The 20,637-nt window shown below is 45.3% G+C and overlaps 1 protein-coding gene across 1 annotated transcript; it reads right to left on the bottom strand.

Annotated features, from left to right (window-relative positions):
* Window positions 1-545: 545 nt before the first annotated feature.
* On the bottom strand, window positions 546-5,659 carry LOC123411706. Its single transcript, XM_045104669.1, has 5 exons — window positions 4,942-5,659; window positions 2,373-2,701; window positions 1,073-1,248; window positions 870-936; window positions 546-786 (listed from the first exon to the last, which is right to left on the bottom strand). The coding sequence occupies exons 1-5, from the start codon at window positions 5,579-5,581 to the stop codon at window positions 748-750; spliced, it is 1,251 nt and encodes a 416-aa protein (XP_044960604.1). The 5' UTR covers window positions 5,582-5,659; the 3' UTR covers window positions 546-747.
* Between the last annotated feature and the right edge of the window lie 14,978 nt (window positions 5,660-20,637).

Below are 20,637 nucleotides of genomic sequence, written 5' to 3'. Positions count from 1 at the left end.
GTCTTTTAGTGAAATCTCTTAAAAGACTTATATTTAGGAACGGAGGGAGTAGATCGCAGTACGGCAGAGGATCTCGCCTACAAAGTCACAAAAAAGCTGCCACTATTTTTTTTCTGTACAATAAAAGAAAGTAGACCACGCCTACAAAAAGGGCGGCCACGAAAGAGTAAACTCACTATGCCAACTTCATTATGATTTATTTTTTTAAACTTCATTATGAATATTAACAATTTGACCATTTGAGTTGTTTTAAAAATTGAGAAAACAGTTGTAGACCAAGATATAATGTGTACAGATGTATAAATTATGGAAAAAAAACATGCCCATTCTGTGTGCAATAAACACGCTACTTATTACTCTCTCCCTATAGCATCTTATATATTATGGTAGGACAGAGGGAGTAGAATATAAATGGGGGCGTCCACAGATGGTTGGGATGAGGTTATCTCAGAACATCCACCGTGGCAATACAGCAAGGTGTCATATGCTCGGACAAAGACACCATTCCATCACGACAGAAAATCAACACTTCAACAACAACGACCAAGAAAACAAGCAATTCTTAAATTACCGATGGGAGACTTTACATCTTATAGTAGCATCCAGCATAGTTTGCACGCTAGTAAGCGTCTAAGATATGTAACAAAATGCTAACAAGCTGCATCCACCCAAGCTACTCCATCGGTAAAAGAGACATTGCAGTTTCACCATCTAGAATCTAGAACCACCCTAAAGTACGCCTCTCCACTATCTCATCATGTTTCTCCACTTATCCTTCAAGTCCACCTGCAATACGACCGATAGGCGGTTACTAAATGATGAAAGATCAGTCACAAAAGGAAACTTTTGTGTAAAATTCAAATACCCACCGGTGTTCTACCAATAAAGACATCGGCATTGTGGCTCAAAATATCCTTCCAATTGCCGCTACCAAATCTTCAAAGCAGCAAGCAGGGAGAAGCTGTAAGGATCATAAAAGAAAATGGCACAAACCCACGGCTTCGAGAAAAAATTTAAACAACTATCAGGCGATATTATAGAATAACGAATTCCAACAGGACAAAAGACATACTGTTCAACGCCATCTTTTAATGCTTCTTCTTCAACCGAGCTCCACCTCCTTGCCCTTCTACGCATAGATTTGTTTTCTGCCACTTGCAAAGGAGAAACCGGTATTCTCCTTGGGCTAGGCAAGTGCGGTCTGTGTAATTGTGATCTTGAGCCATCAGAATCAATCGAGTCCTCCCACTGCAAATAAGATCCCTTTAAGCATAATCACCAAAATCTAATGTTTTAGGGCTTATGCCTAGAAGGTTGTCCTACATACTCTAATCCCCAAAGCACTAAAATTCTACTCCCTCCATCCCATAATATAAGAGTGTTTTTTGCACTAGTACAGTGTCAAATTCGCTCTTATATTATGGGACGGAGGGAATACTTCTTATTTTAATTAAACTACATCATAGTTTATTTCCGGAGAAGTACATAGCTAGACAATGTGCATGGAGAATACTGAAGATCACATTTTACTAAGGATTAGTCAGCAAATAAATTTAAGTATTAACTTGCATACTGTACAAAGAAAGTAGTATTAACTTAAAAAAGTTCAGTAATATATCAATCGCACAAGTACCAACATATATTTGTTGTGTGTTGAAATGCTGATTTGATTATCTTTTGCCATGTATAAGAAACCAGCTTATCCAGAAAACATATGTCCACATAACTTTTAACTTATACTCCCTCCATTCACAAACATAAGATGTTCTAACTTGTTTGCAAATTGGATGTATATGGACATGTTTTAGTGTGTTTGTTCACTCATTTCAGTCCGTATGTAGTCTATATTGAAATATCCAAAGCATATTATATTTGTGAACGGAGAGAGTATTATCTAGTTTCTCTAGAAAGCGACAAAACTGAAGGCGGTGGTGAAAAAGTACCAACATGATAATTGCGAACTTATCATCAAAGTAACTTATACAAACAAATATTACCTCCGTCCCAAAATTCGTGTCTTTGATTTGTCTAACACTAGAACGTTACTAGATACATCCGTATTTAGAAAAATGTAAGACAAGAATTTTGGGACGGATGGAGTAGATGGTGTTTTAAGCATTTATTTATATCATAAAGGTGTTGCGGTAGCACTAGTTTCCTGGATAAATTATAATTAAGATAACACGGTTGTCTCCATTTGATATAACTACTTGATCAAAGTGGTTGGAATATGTAGAATACTCAAAAGACATAAAACAAATGTTCCCTCCAATCCATATTACTTGTCTAAGATTTGTCTAGTTACGGATACTCTAGACCAATCAAAGACAAGTAATATGGATCAGAGAGAGTAATACACAAAGAAAACTCACCAGAAGAGATTGTGCTGTAGGGTTCCAATCCATAAGACTTGATGGCATGCCTTTTCTCAATGTCTCGCCTTGGTCATTAACAGCGCTTGAACCAGCAATGCTACAATTCGCAGCCTGATTGTTAACTTCAGCATTAATATTAACTGCATTATCCATCCTTGCAGCCAACACCTTATCTGCAGCTGCTTTTGCGGCTGGTAATGGATCATCCACCACATTATGAAGGTCAGCACAGCTTGATTTGAGGTCGTGTATGACCTTATGAACTTGAGGGGACGAAATTGGATCTTCAATTCTGCTCAATATTTCACGTGCTTTTTCTTCCCCAACTGTAAGTTCCAAAATTGTACCATTCCAAGCACATGAGTGTTGCTCGAAATAAAGCAGGCCCAGCAAACAGGAATCTCAAATGAAAGTTCCACTTGCCATGAAGGGCTTAGCAGTAAGGTCATGAAACGCAGGAGAAGAGGTGAAGGGGTCACTCATTTTCCTATTCGGGACAGGTGCACAAACAATAACTCCAAACATGAAACATCCGTGACCTATACTTGGTCTACTTTACCAAGTATGTACAAATACACAATCAACTAGAAACAAAAATGTGGCTCAAGCAAAATATGCTCAAAACAATTATGTATGGAACCACAACAAATTATACTAGCATGTAAAACATATACTCCCTCCGTACCGAAATGTAAGACTTTTGGAATTTGCACTACCTTTCCCGAATCCCTCTGTCACTGTACAAATTATTTTTTGTTTCCAAAAAAGTCCCCGGATGTTCCTCGCTCGGTCTCGGGTCTTTCTTCCTTACTCGCCCGCTCTCCCGAAGCCTCCTCCTCTTCCCTCAAATCGCCGCTGCCTTGCTCCCCTCACGCGTCCATTACAGGTGCCTTCCTTTCTCTGTTATACTTCCGGCGCCACCGCCTTAGGTTGTTACACCCACTGCTACAAGCACAGCGTGGACTTCTTCGGTTCAAGGTCAGATTTTTCTGGACCAGCGGTGCTAGCCTGGACGCCCAACATCTTTGAGCTTAGGTGCTTGATCTGCTCAAGAGAGGCCTACCGTTCGAGTGTGCGATGCCGGAGGCGAAGATGGTGATCTCCACGAGTCAAACCCAAGCCGAGTCCGTTGACGCGGGCAGCAAGGTGCGGCACTGGAGCACGGAGGTCAACGACGTCTCCCTCCACGTCGCGGAGCAGGGCTCTGCCGCCGGCCTGGCGGTTCTCCTCCTCCACAGCTTCCCGGAGATGTGGCTCTCATGGAACCACCAGATGGCCGTACTTGCAGTAGCGGCCGTTGCACCCTCGCCCCCGACCTCCATGGTCGTCGTGCTCCTCGACCACCTCTACCTCCCAAAGGTGCGGCCCCTTTTCTCTAGTGTCTATGATCCTTGCTATGATTGCCTACTGTGTCTTGTGATTTAGTCCATCATCTGTGATCCAGTGTTTGTGATTGCCTCCCCAAGGAGTGTTGTAGTTTCAACTCTAATCTGCTGTTGAAAATTACAGTGTATGGGTTGTGTAAAATGGAAATTGTAGACTTTGGTTACATAGAAATTGAAGCAAATGTGCTTGTAAATTGCATTTTTTACAATAAGTTGTGGCCACATCCAAGTGTATATTCTGAAAGCCATTTTCCTACAAATCCTTCATTAAAATTTGACTTATCACACTGACCCGAATCATAACATGCAGATTCTGGATACAAATCCCCAATTTTACTTCCATCTGCAGCAGCAGAAACTAATACAGTTGATTCGTGTGGGAAAATAAATGAAACTTTGGAATTTTCTCAAGAACTTGCACCAAGAAGTGAAGAAAATGTGAGTTCTACTGAAATTATCTCTTTAACTTCAGTTAGGACTATGGGTTCAAATCTTTTTAATTCATAACTCCCATCATATCTCTTGATAATACCACTGGTTTTTAGGACCATGCAGTGACATTACTTCTCTATGTGAAATGTTGGCAATTTTGCAATAAGCCTTAAGTGTAGCCCTTCTGGTTTTTGAAGATGTGAACATTATAACTCTTGGTAATACCACTGTAATTTTGCAATAGAGTTGATTTATTAGTTTCAGCATCCAATCTTCTATTCAAAATTACAGTGCATGAGCAGCTAGCTCAACCTGTTACTCTTGCCCATGCCTTGCCTGAAGTAAAATTACAGTGCATGAGTAGGAGGTCTATATGTTCACAGGCTAAATATGTGAACACCTCTGTCTATGTTTTGTTTGGTTTGATTTTTTTAAATACTCCAATACCTGAACTGTCTGAAATTATCATTTGCAGTGTGTTGAGCATGTGGTTGATTTCACAACAGGAACGAATGATAAAGACTTCACAAGCATGCCAATGGTTGACAATCATGAACGCTCTAGCTGACCAAGTTCACCAGAGTTGCATCTCAGGTTACTCCTGGGAGATAGAGATTATCTTTCTATTGTCGCCTCTTGCGTCAAAGGCTAAAAGTATAACATATAGGCAGCTTCATGGCATCATTGCGTCTCAGAACCCCGTCAGATAAAATGTTGTGCTTTGCTGGCCAGAACAGAAGAATACTCACCTAGAATGCGGTACTTGGCGCGGACGGTCTCGTCAGCGGCGCGCCACGTCTCGACGGCGCCGTCGCCAGCGATCTGCTCGGCCGCCAGCTCCAGGCGAGACGGACCGATCGCGGCCCACTCGGCCGCCAGGAGGTCCCTCACTCGCCGCTCCGCCTTGGCCCGGTCGCCAAACAGACCCTTCAGCGCTTCCTGCGAGAAGGCGTTCCCGACGGCGGCCTCGAACTGGTCCGCGACGGCGAGGGCCTCGGAGGAGGCGAGCGCGGGATCCCCGCCCGCCTCCTCGTCCACCGCGCGGCGCGCGCGGCCGTCGGGGCGCGCGAAGAGGGCCCGCGCGGCGGCGTCGAAGTCGGGCGCCGAGGCGGCGAGGAAGGCGGCGACGGCGATGTGCGCGGCGGAGACGGGGGTCGCGGGGTCCGAGTCAAGGAGGGAGGAGAGTAGCTCGAGGGAGTCGAGCGCGGCGGCGGAGACGGGGTCGGCAGCGAGGCGACGGAGGAGCAGCGACCGGAGGAGCCGCGGCGTGGGGTGGTCGGGGAAGGGGAGCCCCCCGAGGAGCGCGCTGGCGGTGGCGGTGGGGATGCAGGCGTCCCCCACGACGTGGTCGAGGATGAGGGACGCGTCCGCCGGCGTCAGCCGCGGCATTTTCTCTGCCGCCGGTAGGTTTTGGGAGCGAGTGGAGGGGGACGGCGAGGCGCAGTGATGACTTCGGCTGAAACTTTTAGAGCATCTTCGACGCGCGACTCGCCTAAGAGCATCTCCAACGGCGGGCACGCATGCATTAAAAAACGGCAGTTTACAGTACGCGGGACAGAAATGCGCGTTCCAGCGGCGGCGGAAAAACCACACGCGCGGGAACCGCTAGCGCGCGCGCGAAAAGGCGGCAGCCCGCGCGCCATTTTTGCGGCGCCGCGTCCCGCGCGCCCATAAAAGGCAGCGCGCTGCCCTGCCTCTCGCGCCGAGTTTTCTCTCCCTCTGCCTCTCGCGCCGCCGCCGCCGCCAACGAGCCACCATGCCGCCGCGCCGTCGTTCTGCGTCGGGCTACCGCGGCGTTCGCCAGCGCCCCAACGGCGGGTTCTATGCCGAGATACGCTCCGGCGATCTCCGGCAGAGCCTCGGCACCTACAACACGGCGCACGAGGCCGTCCGCGCGTTCGACGCGGCGGCGTGGCGCCTAGGCAGGCCGCGACTGCAGATGAATTTCCCGGACGTCCGCACGCTCCAGCAGGCGTTAGACCTGGCCCCGTCGTCTCGTCTAAACTCCGCACAAGACCGTGCGGAGCACACTGCGCTGCAGCGCCGCCTCCTCGTCGCCCGGGAGGACGAGCGGGTCATGGCGGAGTGGCGCCGGCGCCACCCGAAAGACGTCGCCTACGAGCAGGAATACTGGGAACGGGGCCGCGAGGAGGACACGCGTCGGCGCCGCGAGGAGCGGTTGGACAGGCGTCATCGGAAGGCTTTGGCGTGTGCGCAGGCCGACCTCGTCAATGCAGGCGGGAGGTCCTTCTTCACTGAAGAAGATGAACGTTGGTTTGACATCTGGCTGTCAACCTCCGACGACACCGACGATGATGGTGGTGCAGATGACTGGAGCGATTAGGATTAGTTTTTTTTTTCGAACTATCTAGCACAGAACTATCTATCTATGTTTTCGAGCTACCTATCTAGTTGCAATCTATGTAAAATAACTTAGTATCTTTTTTATTTAATGCAATCTATTTATTAAAAAAAATTGTGCGCGCTGCATTTTTGGACACTGCTGGAGCGGCGCGCGCGCTGCATTATAGCGCGGCTGTTGGAGCCCGCGTCTATCCCCGCGCTAAACCAGCCGAAGCGCGCGCGACAAACACCTTTTTTGGGCGCGGCGCGTAGCGCGGCTGTTGGAGATGCTCTAAAAAAGAGTTTTACATACGTACTCCCTCCGTTCCTAAATATAAGACCTTTTAGAGATTGTACTATAAACTATATACGGATGTACATAGACATATTTTAGAGTATAGTTTCACTCATTTTGCTCCGTATGTAGTCTCATAGTGAAATCCTTAAAAGGTCTTATATTTTGGAACGAAGGGAGTATATCCTAAGAGCATCTCTAACACCTGTCCAAGATAGGGCAGCAATTTTTTAATTACAGGGCAGCCAAAATCTCAGTATAGGACAGCGAAACATCTTTTGATTTACTAGCAGCTCAAGATAGGGCAGTGCGTTGCTCCAACAGCTGCCCCAAATGCATCTCCAACGCGAAATTTAAACTCATACGGCTATATTTCGACAGATAGCAGATACAAGTTCGACAGACGAACAGCAGAACGGCGATAAAATTAAACCTAATTTTAACCTAACGACGACTAATCGGGGGCGGCGCCTAGTCCAGGATGTGCGCGGGCGGCGGCGGCGGCCTTCTTCTTCTTCCGCCCGGCGAAGAAGTCGAGCTCCGCCTGCATGAGCTCGGGGTGGTCGCGGCGGAGCGTCTCCATGCGGAGCTCGTCGATCTGCGCCGCTGCTGGCGGCGCTGCTCGTGCCCGTCCGTCACGTCGACGAAGTGCATCGGCGGCGCCAGCCACAACGCGTATTCACGTTCGATGTCGGGGAAGTTGAGGTCCCGCCGCGGCCGGCCGAATCGTATCACCGCCGCGTCATACGCGCGTGCGGCGAGCTCGGCGGAGTCGAATGTCCCTATCCACCACCGAACTCCGTCGGCGGTGATCTCCGCCGCGAATCGGCCGGAGGGGCGCTCCCGCACGCCAAAGAAGTCGAAGCTCGGGCGGCGGCGCGGTGCCATGGCGGAAGAGGGGGAACGACGGCGGCGGGGGGCGATTGGGGGCAGGGGGCGGCGATTGGGGGGAGGGGGAACGGCGGCGGGTGGTTGGCACAGCGGGAGGTGGACGGGCGGCGGCGAATTTGGTGCGGCAGCGTGCGGCTGGGGTGGGGATTTATTGGCGCGCGGCGGGGCGGGAAGCTTCCGGTGGCAGTTCGACGCGCGCGCGTGGCCAGAAAATATGGGGCATTTGGCTAGGTGCCCCATATTTTACAACACTTGGGCAAAATATAGATCACTGCCCTAAATTTTTTTGGCCAAATGCCCAAGATAGGGCAGCTGTTGGAGACCGTTTTTAGGCGTTTTTTGCCCTATATGACAGGTTTTTTGCAGCACTCCCTATATAGGGCAGTTGTTAGAGATGCTCTAAGGCCTTGTTTGGTAGTAGGGTTTTCGAGAATTGGTGAGGATAATCCCCACACGGATTGGGTGAAACCCCAATCTTTACTCAATCCCTTCAAATCCCCATTTATCCTAATTCACTAAGTAGGGCTAATGTATTGTGTATTGAGAAAAATGCACTGGAATTTGGGGATTTGTGAGGAAATGTGGAGATGAAACATGTCAAATACACTAGAACCAAATGGTGTTATATGATATGTGAGGATTTAGGGGTTTGACCGGAATAAGCCCACTAATTCTCTAAAATACACTAGTATCAAACAAGGCCTAAAGAGATAAATACATCCATGGTCCTTGTAATTGCGATAGAAGCATAATACGATCACCCAACTACTAAATACGTTCAATATGGTCATCGAATACGATTTAACATGAAAATACGGTCACTGTAGCACGTATGCGGTGGGTACAGCACCGTTGAACACGTGTTGACCGGTCGTCCAGGCCAGGTGTCGAACCGCGGAGGCGTGGCCGTCGTTGTTTTGCATCGAGCCCCCTCACCATCACGCTATCCACCCATTGACCCATGCTCCACTCATGTTGCATGTTCGTCTTCGATTGGAAAACAAGGGAGCGGCAGCATAGGCGACGCCGCCCCCGGCGATCATCGACGGTGCAGGCAAGCTGAGGCGATGAGGTCCTCCGTGGTTGCATAGGCAGCGCCACCGCACGTGTTCTTCTTGTGGGAGGCGTCGACGATGGCCCCTGTTCGTCGCGCGGAAGGGGCGCCACCTCCTATCTACAGTAAGTATCCGCCCTCCCTCTTCTTCTCGTTGGGTTTGTGCATTTTGATTGTCAAAGAACCTCCTTTTAGGGCCGCATTTCCATCTAAGATGTAATGTAGTTGAAAGAGTGGACCGATTGTTCTAGGGTTTTCAGTCAGAATTTTGGGGTTAAGGGAATTGGGGATTAGGGTTTTTGAGAGTTAAATAGAGAGATTCTGATGCATGTAGTGCTTTTGTTGTTGTGTCACGTCGTCGAAGCACCAATTTTTCGGTGGAGATCAACCATGGCTTTTTTTTTCTTGGCCATGGCAGGAACCGTTCTTATGTGAATCGACATGCCATTTGGTATGATCAAGTGGAAAGCGTCACATGGTCACCTATAATGTTTGAAAATCTTGTGGAATAAATAGGTTATGAGATGGCAGTGAGGCTTAAGGTTTTTATTGTGTCCCTATGCTTACACTTCGCATAAATGGTCTCAGGGCAATAACTGATGATGAACAAGCTGGCAGAATGCTCATGTTTGTTGATATTGGTCACCACTTTTTCAGTCTTTATTTGGATCATGATGATAGCTTCAGAGCTAACCTTAGTGAGGATGATGTTTTGAATCATCCAAGAGCTAGTCTGCCTCTAGTTTTTAGCCCAACAAGGAGAGTGCATACCAATGCAGATAATGCAGAAGCAGAGCATGGAGAAGCTGAGGCAGAAGCAGAGCATGGAGAAGTTGAGGAAGAAGCAGAGCATGGAGAAGAACAGGCAGAAGCAGAGTTTGGAAGAGGAGTGGAAACACCTATTCCTATTCAAGTAGTCTATCCTGATTATGATGCAGCTGATGATGTCAACCAGTTTGAATTTGTTAAGAGGGCATCAGTACAGACAGATGTGGGTGATGAAGAACAGGCAGATGTGGGTAATGAAGAACATGCAGATGTGGGTAATGAAGAACAGGCAGGTGGAAACGTAAGGATGAGGAGGAGTGACAGACAGAACCAGTTGAACTATGCACTGGAAGAAGAGGATGTATCAAGTGATATAGAAGATGAAGATTATGAGCCTGATCTGCTTGTGGACAGTGACAATGAGATAGGACGTGGTGATGATGATCTGTATGCAGATAATGTAGATGAAGATGAACCAGAGCAGAAACATGAAAAGAAATCAAATGAGAAAGCAAAGCAAAAAAAGGGAAAGAGCAAGCAGTTCCTACCAAGCAAGAGAAAGGGAAAGAAGCATACCACTCTGATGAAGACATATCTGAGACTGGTGATTTGTGGGCTCTTGATTCAGATGATGAAGAGCTCAATTTGAAGTTCAAATCCTTTAGAGAAGAGGATCTTCATAGGCCAAAGTTTCATGTTGGGCGGGTATTTGAGAGTGTAGAGTTGTTGAGGACTGCCACCAAAGAGTACTCATGTCAGAACAGAGTTGATATCAAGTTGCTTGTGAATGACGAGAAGAGATTGAAAGCAAGGTGTGATGAAGACTGCACATGGTATTTGTGGGCATCATATGATAATAATACTATGGCTTTCATGGTGAAAAGATATGTTAGTGAGCACACATGCAGCAAGAAGTGGAATATTAGGGCTTTCACATCTAAATTCCAAGCACAAAAGCACCTAGAGAGCTTCAGGGTTGATCAAGACATGAACCTTATGAATTTTTCTAGGGTTGTTCAGAAAGAATGGCACATGACACAAGGCAAGATGAAGTTGCAGAGAGCAAGAAGGATGGCAATGAAGATAGTATATGGTGATGAAGAAGGGCAGTATAAGCTTCTTTGGAATTATGCTAATGAAGTTAGGAGAAGCAACCCTGGATCATCATTTTATATGTCACTTGATGAGAATGCAAGGTTCAGCAAGCTATACATGTGTCTGGATGCTTGCAAGAGAGGATTCCTTCAGGGTTGTAGGCCAGTGATCTTTGTTGATGGCTGCCAAATTAAAACAAGGTATAGAGGTCAACTACTTGCAGTTGTTGGTGTAGATCCAAATAACTGTATATTTCCAATAGCAATTGATGTGGTTGAAGTGGAGGACACCAGTAACTGGATGTGGTTCCTTGACACACTGAAAAGGGATCTTGGCATCATCAACACTGAACCCTGGACTATCATGTCACACAAGCAAAAGGGTCTCATAAGTGCAGTTCAACAACTATTCCCTGAGATAGCAAGGAGCAACACAGTTCAGTTATATGAGAAGGGGATGGAGGAAATGAAGCTACTTAATGCAGATGCCCGCAAGGGGCTGCATGAGCTGGAACCTAACACTTGAGTGAAAGCTTTTCAGAGTGATTTGCCAAAATGTGATATATTACTGACAACATATGTGAAGTTTTTAACAGGTTAGCTCAAAATATTTACCATGGTTCCTGCTTAGGTTCCTACCATTTAAGAAATATTTACCATGGTTCCTGCTTAGGTTCTTTTAACACATGTGACATCTGCAGGTATATTTTGGAGGCTAGGGAGCTGCCAATATTTACCATGGTTGACAGAATCTATAGGCAGCTTATGATAAGGCATTACAACAAGCAGATTGAATCAGACAAGTGGACAGGTAATATATGCCCTAAAATCAGGAAACAAGTTGAGAAAGCATGTGAGTTTGCAACCACATGCTATGTGGATTGCTCAGGTGATGGTCTTTCCCTAGTAGGTGACACAGGGGTAGATTACATAGTTGACATGCATAAGAGAACATGCACCTGTATAAGATTTCAGAAATCAGGGGTGCCATGTTCTCATGTGGTAGCATGTTGTGGGAATGATAGAATTGATCCTCTTGAACTGGTAGACCCTTGCTACTCAAAGCAAATGTTCAAGAAGGCATATGAAAACATTATATATCCTCGCAAATATAGGAGAGAGTGGGAGGACATTTGTGGGCCCACAATATTGTCACCATTTTACCAGAAGCATGTAGGAAGGCCTTCCACTGCAAGGAGAAAAGCACATGGAGAGGTTGACCATAGAAAGGGAGGGAAGAAAATTACAAGACATGGTGTGATCATGCACTGTTCATACTGTGGTGAGCCAGATCACAACAGGGCTGGATGCAAATATTTTAAGGCTGGACTTCCACGACCATGTGCCAATGTACCATCTCCTGATGAAGCCAATGCTGCTTCCAATGTGCCAGCTCCCAATGAAGCCAATGTTGCTTCCAATGTGCCAACTGAAGATGATCCAATCTTAAATCAGGTAATAAACAGTTCCAAATCCTGAAATCAAATGAAATATCTTCATGCTTGCCATATAACCAACACAAATTGTTCCTGTGTAATTGCAGGGACAACAAGAACCAAGTGCTGTGTTTGAAGATCTTATGGTGGATAACATGATTGCCAAATGCCAACAACAAGGGTGGTTCAACAGAGGCCATTACCTACTTCTGGGTTTCTGAGTGCTGCCCAAATGATGCTCAACCAGACTAATGGTACTCAGTCAAGTCAAGCTAGCTAAAGCATCATTAGGCCAGGTGAGTTAGCATAGAAGCTGGAGGCAATGAAAAATCCGAAAAATAGGGAGCTAGAGGAGAGAAAGCAAGCCATCCTTGCATCTAGGAGGGAAGAAGAATTGAAAAAAGCTAAAGACATAGCAAGGAAGAGACACGAGGTAGCACAGAAGAAAGCAGAACTAGCAGAGAGAAGAACATTGGCTGCATTGGAGAGAGCTGCCAAAAGGAAAGAAGAAGCAAAGTAAATAGGAGAGCTCAAGCTGATACCAAATAGATCATTCAAGAAACAATGAAAACAATAGCTGCAGAGAACAAGGCAAAGCAAGAAGCAGAGAGGAAAGCCGTTGCTAAGAAGAAGGAGGAAGAAAAGAGAGCTCAGAGGGAAGCATAGCACAGAAGAAGGAGGAAGAGAAGAGAATTGTTGCTGCAAAAAGAGAAGAGGAAAAGAAACAAGCTGTTGCAAGAAAAGAAGAGGAAAAGAAGCTACTCTCTGCAAAAAAAGAAGAGGAAAAGAAGCTACTTGCTGCAAAAAAAGCAGATAAGAAGCTTATTGTTGCACAATAGAGGATGAAAGCTGCTACAAAGAGAGCAAAGGAGCTAAGCAGGGAGAATCAAGGAGCAAAAAGGAAATCAAGCTGGTTTGAGAGTCAAGGAGATTGTCCAAAAAAGGCTGCAAAAACATCAATGTTTGATATCTTCAAGTAGTTGCCATGATCATGTATAAGAGAACATGCACATGTTATATGTTGTGCTGCAATTATCATGTATGGCACCATGTACTCTTTTTGCTAAATACTCTGTTGGTGGATGGTTTCAAGTACATTGGTCATTTACTTTGAAGATCATGTGTTGGATTCTTCTTATGATGATTGATAAGCAGTCTCATTGATAAACCATAAACAATCTCATTCTTCTTATGTTATGTTACTATTTTAGTCACTATTGGCATTCCAAAGTACTGGCATTCTTATGTTATGATTGATAAACAGTCTCATTGAGAAACAATCTCATTCTTCTTATGTTACTATTCTAGTCAGTACTGGCATTCCAAAGTAAATATAAGAAATGCAGATTGATAAACAATCTCATTGATAAACCATAGCTTCCTAGGTTCAACATAGCATTGCCACTACATCACTGAAACCATTACAAGTGCTATTAACACCACATTTAACCAAAGTCACTACAAGTACTACTTCCCAAAAGAGATACTTCATCATCTTCACTTCATCATCTACAAGTACTACTCACTTCAAGTGCTACAAAGTACAAGGACTGACTGACAGAACAACATTTCCCAAAAGAGATACTTCATCATCTTCACTCCTTCAGCATCAACAACAACAGTTCTTCACCATCAATAGCAACTTCACATCTTGAACATGATCAACACCAATGCAACACAGCCTAACAGCACCACAACACCAACAAGCATCTTCATGAGGATCACGAGCTCTATCCCAAGGGTCATGAGTGCAGCAACTTGCTGCCTTTTCGGCCCATTTGCACTCTCATTTTTCAGAGTCTTCCTCCAGCTGGTTGATCCATTCATGCAGGTAAGTTCTTGTGCTTTGAGCAGTTCCTTCCTTCGTTCCTCCGCCGCTCCAATAGCATCCACAGCAGCATCGCCGATGATATAGTGCTTCTTAATGAGGTACTAGACGTAATCCAATTCCTAGTGCCAGAAATCACAATTCACCTAACCAAACAAAACCAGTGCAGATGCGAAGGTCAAAAACTCCAATCTTTAGATCCAAAACCCAAGAACAAACCATGAAAAGGAAATATATCAAAGAGAACCACTAACCCCATTCTTCTGGCATTTGTAGAAGACCCACCCGTCGTGCTTCTCAGTGGTGGAAACGTACATGCACACCTTCTCCATGCAGGAAGGGCAACGGTCTAGAGGAAGCGCCAGCGCCCGGCGACGGACAATAGAGGAGGAGGAGCTTGCCGCAAACATGACCACCAGAGGGGAAGCAACTGCCAACGGATTCGACGACAGCGATGGTGGTGCGGTGGTGGGGAAGCAGAGCAAGGTGGTGGGGAAGCAGAGCGGAGAGGCGGATGGGATAGAACCGAGCGGTGCGGTGAGGGTTAGGGATTTAAGGGAATTGGGGAATGTGGCTATTTTACACAAAACACCTCCATGCAAAATTGCCCAAATCAGAGAGCACAACGTGGCGGTCAACAGTTGGTCAAACTAGCAGCGTATCCACCACATACGTGCTACAGTGACCGTATTTTCACGTCAAATCATATTCGGTGACCGTATTGAGCGTATTTAGAAGTTGAGTGACCGTATTGTGCCTCCGTCACAATTACGAGGACCGTGGGTGTATTTAACCCAGCTGCACTCGTTCTTTCGCGTGGACACACGCCTCTCTAAGTCGTCCGATGAGAATCGCGCAAAGCGTTGCTCCACGGTAGACCCCGGATGTATCTTGTAGTGTGTGCTCAAGTGTTGTCTTGTCTAGCGCGTCCCTCGAGCGAGCATCGGTGGTGGGTCCCACCACTTCCCGTCTTCCTTTCTCGCCTTGCTTCGAGTAGTTCGAACGAGCGCAACACGAGCGCGATTCTTCATCCGCCGCACCAAATCCTTACCGACGCGAGCAATCCTTCATCCCCAAATCTGACGCGGTCGGGTCTCCCATTCCAGATCAGGCCAGGAGGCGACCTGTTCGTCCATTTCGTTCTCGATTTAGAGTCGGAGGTGGGGCGATTCGACTCGCGTGGTAGGTACGACGGCCACCTCCAGGGCGAACGGTGGTTTCCTCACGCGCGGTGACCTGTTCGCCCATTTCACGCTCGATTTAGAGCCGAAGATGAGGCGATTCAGCTCGCGTGGAAGTCACGGCGGCCACCTTCAGGGCGGGTGGTGGTTTCTAGTAGAGGAGAAAGGAGTGGGCCTCTGTGATGGTCTAGAGGAGCAAGTCGTGGTGGAGGAGGTGGAGAGAAGGAAGAGGCAGGTAGGTTTCATGGTGTTGGCCACGTGGTAGAGCCGTAGTGAAATCCTAGCGAAATATATCTGGTGAGTTCAGATTTTTGCGCATTATCCTGTTCGTCCTATCGTGTTTGTCGAGTAGATGTTGGTGTGAATGTAGCACCCGTGATGGATGAACCGTGGAGTATATGTTGGGTCCTTGTTGGTGTCCACTGTTGGTGTTAACGGAGCATACATGATGGATGTCAACATTGGGCAAGTTTCGGCTACTGATTTCCATCCTTGTGTGTTAGGGTTTCTATAGTTTGGCTGCTCGAGAGTGGTGGGGTTAGGATGCGCATGCATAGGATGGATCATGAGAGTTGCTTGTTGTAATTGTTAAATATTTTTAGATCTATATGTATTGCTACAATTTTGTTAATGACTTGTGTAGCATGTCTTCAAATGTTACCTGCAGTTTTTTGTGAGTGTTTGATTATGTTCCAGATGTAAATGCTGATTTTTTGTAGTGATGTTTTATATTTTGTTTTCGAATGAGTATGCCTTTTATGCCTTCAGAAGTTGTCTGCAAAATGCACGAGTGCGCGAGTCTTGTCGTAGTTGTAGATCCAGAGATTTTCAGAGTCATGTGTTTACTTGTTTTGCTATAGGATTGTGAATTACTTGCCTGATTTATATTTTTATGTTCCTGGTTTTGAACACTGTTGCTTTTTACTACCTATTGATTGATATGTTTTTTTCTACGAACATTTTTGATTGATTTGTTTAGATTGTTGCTATCATTTACGGTGTTTTTTATCAGTTTACTCATATGGTTTTGTGAGGTAGTGTATTTTTTTTGCAGCAGGAAACAAATGGGTGGGGCAAGAAGGAAGGTCATCCCGGATGTGCCTCCTGCATCTAGTCATGATTTTGATCCATTCATGTCCCCGAACAACATCGTTCAGAGGTTTATAATTTTTTCTTAAACATGCGTTTTTGCTTGCCTGGGTATGTTTAACATTTTTGACATCGTGATATATGTTTTTGTTGGTGCAGCCAAAAGGCACTCCACCCTTAATTGGGTAAAGCGTTAGAGGTCTAAGGCAATTGTTGTTCGAGTGGAGCGTCCCACTGATATCGCGAGCGACGCAATTGGTGCCGACGATGATGAAAACTCTGCTGATGTAGGCGCTCGTGTGGATGAACCTCCAAATCCAAAGTGTTAGAAGACCAGAGGAAATGGGGTATTTGTACCAGATTGCTCACTTCATTAAAAAATGTTGCCCAACAGTGCTTTGTAATTTTCTTATATCAAAACAGTACTTTGTGTTAATTGTTTATTTCTTTTTTGTCTTTAACAGAGACATAGGAATAGGGCATCGCCTGCAAGGTTGTTTAAATTGAACAAAGAGTTGATTTTGGCTCAGAAAGGTGTTATTATTGGAAAAGAGTTTGGTGGCCTGTTGGACCTTGCAGCTAGTAGCATGCTTGGAGATCTTAGCGAGTGGATATTGAAGCATTACGACCCTGAGGTGTCACAAATAGTTATTCCAGAGAGGGGAAAGATTCTAGTAGATGTTTCGAGCATTCGTAGGATATGGGTTTTGCCAAATAGGGGGAGGAAGGTGTGTTTCGATAACTGCCCTGACATCACTAGGGAAATGTACAATATGTACAATATCACCTTCAAGTATTCACCAACTCTTACAACATGGTGCAAGATGATTAAGGATATGAATGGAGCTCATGATGATGACTTCCTTCGTGCTTGGCTAGCACTTGTTTTTTCATCTTTCCTTGTCTCGTCAACAAGTTTAAGCATTTCCCCCAAAAGCTTCCCTCCTATTATGGATGTTAATGGAATAACTGAAACAAACATATGCCAGTTCGTCGTGGAGCAACTGAAGCTAGCATTCACATAAGGTCCTGGCAATAAGAAGGTTGTCTGTTGTTGTGTTTTCCACCTCATGGTAAGCCCATCTATCTATGAACCAACATTTTTATCTCGGTTCTTCATTATATTTTCTTTGAAACCATCAGGGAACTCATTTTTTTGTTTATCTTGTAGTTGTTGTATATGGACTCATTGGATGTGGACGAACCAATCCCTAGTTTGATTCCAAGGGTTTCAGTTTGGAATTCAGATTTAATTGCTAAAGTTACCAGGAAGGACATGAAGGTAGCGGGGGAATATAGCAAACTACGGGTAAGCTCATTTCCTCTCTGCTTCCCTTTTATGTTTTCCCCTTCTTATACCCTTATTGTTTGAGAATTCAGACTTGGTAGGCAACTGTATTCTGCTAGAGGAGGCAACTTATTTATTAAGTGTAAGCAAGTTCAATGTTTTTAGGAACCATGAATAACTATTAGCAGTGAACCGTGAATAACAATAGGAATCAAGCAAGTAATATGCAAGCACAAACTACATGCAAAAGTATATCACCTGACGCCAAATATAGATGGGCAAATGCAAGCTATTATTTGAGGCAACTTTAGTTTTATTGCCAAGCAAGTGACACACTTGTTCTAACTCATCTTTTCTTTCGTGTTTTTGCAATGCTTAGTTGTCTTCCTTCGGTGGTGATGGTGGTGGAGTTGGAGCAGTCTTGAGCTTGTCTAATTTCCACTTGAGCAAAAAGTTCTGCTCCCTTAGATCGTCATTTTCTTCCTCAAGTTTCAACACTCTATGGCAAAGTTCCTGCTTACTCTCCTGCAAGAAACGAGAAGGGATAAACAAGGTCTTAGGCTTCTTCCTATGGTCAGGGAGGCTTGACTTCTTAAACTCCACATGGGTGTTCGCAGGTTGAGGTAGAGGAGCCTCCTCTTCATCGGAACTCATTTGCTCCTTCCCTTTGGGCTCATAGTCCTCTTCCTCATTAGTGGTCCAGCCATATGGTTCCAAGTCCCCATAGACCTTGGGGTTAGCAAGGTAGTCAGGCACATAGCTCTCCCCCTTCGAATCCTGAGAAGACATCTTGACCTAGATCTGCGACAGAAACAAGCTCGAAACGAAAACAGAGGAAAACTGCGCGATACGGACATCAAAACCTCCGAGCGAGTATATATTGATTTTTTCTAGACCAGAAGGAGTGCTCCGCAAGAAAACGGAGTCCGGGAGGCACACGAGGTGCCCACAAGCCCTCCCTCCGCCACCAGGGGGTAGGGGCGGTGTCCAAGCTTGTGGCCGCCTCGTGCGCTCTCCGGACTGCTTTTTATTTTTCTAATTTTCCAAAAATTCCAAAACGGAGGAAATTTTCTATTGGAAAAGCATCGGAGTCCAATTTCTTATCGAAACAGACACCTCTTCGTTTTCAGGGTCTGAAACAGGCTGATAAACATCCCTTATGTACTCCTCTGGAGTTATGACATTGATGATATTGGTCTCAACATTTATGGGAGTACCAGAGATGTAATGCTTGATTCTTTGCCCGTTTACCACTCTAGGAAAATTTCCTTCCGCGTTATTGATTTTGATGGCACCGGAACGATATACTTCCTCGATAACATAGGGATCTTCCCATTTAGAGAGAAGCTTGCCTGCAAAGAATCTCAAACGAGAATTGTATAGCAGGACATAATCACCTACATTGAACTCTCGTTTCTGTATTCGTTTATCGTGACATCTCTTAACCTTTTCCTTGAACAACTTGGCATTCTCATATGCATGGGCTCTCCATTCATCTAATGAGCTGATATCAAACAACCGCTTCTCACCGGCAAGTTTGAAATCAAAGTTGAGCTCTTTGATTGCCCAATAAGCTTTGTGTTCCAGCTCAAGAGGTAAATGACAGACCTTACCGTAAACCATTTTATACGGTGACATACCCATGGGATTCTTATAAGCAGTCCTATAAGCCCATAGTGCATCGTCAAGTTTGCTAGACCAATTCTTTCGAGATCTATTGACGGTCTTTTGTAGGATCAATTTGATCTCCCTATTACTCAACTCCACTTGACCACTAGACTGAGGATGATAAGGAGATGCAACTCTATGGTTGACATCATACTTAGCTAGCATCTTGCGGAAAACACCATGAATGAAGTGTGAGCCGCCATCAGCCATCATATATCTAGGGACTCCAAATCTTGGGAAAATGACTTCTTTAAGCATCTTAATAGAGGTGTGGTGATCAGCATTTTTAGTGGGGATAGCTTCTACCCACTTAGTGACGTAATCCACAGCAACTAAGATGTGAGTGTATCCATTGGAACTCGGGAAGGGTCCCATATAATCAAAGCCCCACACATCAAATGGTTCAATGACAAGTGAATAGTTCATAGGCATTTCCTGACACTTACTGATGTTCCCTATTCTTTGCCATTCATCACAAGACAAGACAAACTTACGGGCATCCTTGAAGAGAGCGGGCCAATAGAAACCTGATTGCAATACCTTATGGGCAGTTCTATCTCCAGCATGGTGTCCTCCGTAGGCTTCGGAATGACACTTCTGCAAGATCTGTCCCTGTTCATGTTCAGGTACACAACATCTAATAACACCATCTACTCCTTCCTTATAAAGGTGAGGATCATCCCAAAAGTAGTGTCTCAAATCAAAGAAGAATTTCTTCTTTTGCTGATAGGTGAAACTAGGTGGTATGTATTTGGCTACGATATAATTTGCATAATCAGCATACCACGATGCACTATGTGATGTGCGGATGACATTTAATTGCTCATCAAGAAAGTTGTCATCAATAGGTAGTGGGTCATCAAGGACATTCTCTAGCCTAGACAAGTTATCTGCTACAGGGTTATCAGCACCCTTTCAGTCAACGACGTGCAAATCAAATTCCTGTAGCACGAGAACCCATCTGATCAACCTAGGCTTATCGTCCTTCTTCTGCATAAGGTACTTAATAGCAGCATGATCAGAGTGAATAGTGACTTTGGAGTCAACTATATAAGATCTGAACTTTTCACATGCAAACACGACTTCTAAAAACTCCTTTTCCGTAGTGGCATAGTTTCTTTGGGCACTGTCTAGAGTTTTACTAGCGTAGTGAATAACATTCAAATTCTTATCAACTCTTTGTCCTAGAACAACACCAACAGCATAATCACTAGCATCACACATGATTTCAAAGGGCAAGTTCCAGTCACGTGGTTGAACAATAGGTGCGGTTATCAAAGCCTTCTTAAGTATTTCGAAAGCTTCCTCACAATCCTCATCAAAAACAAAAGGAACATCCTTCTGCAAGAGGTTGGTAAGAGGCCTATAAATCTTAGAGAAGTCTTTAATGAACCTTCTATAGAAACCAACATGACCTAGGAAACTTCGTATACCTCTGATATCTGTGGGGAAAGGCATTTTCTCAATTGCATCAACCTTAGCCTTATCAACTTCAATGCCTCTTTCAGGA

This window comes from Hordeum vulgare, chromosome 7H (genome assembly GCF_904849725.1).
Source record: "Hordeum vulgare subsp. vulgare chromosome 7H, MorexV3_pseudomolecules_assembly, whole genome shotgun sequence".
Lineage (NCBI taxonomy): Eukaryota > Viridiplantae > Streptophyta > Magnoliopsida > Poales > Poaceae > Hordeum > Hordeum vulgare.
The sequence above is the reverse complement of the archived record's forward strand: the minus strand, read 5'-3'. Positions and strand labels throughout refer to the sequence as shown.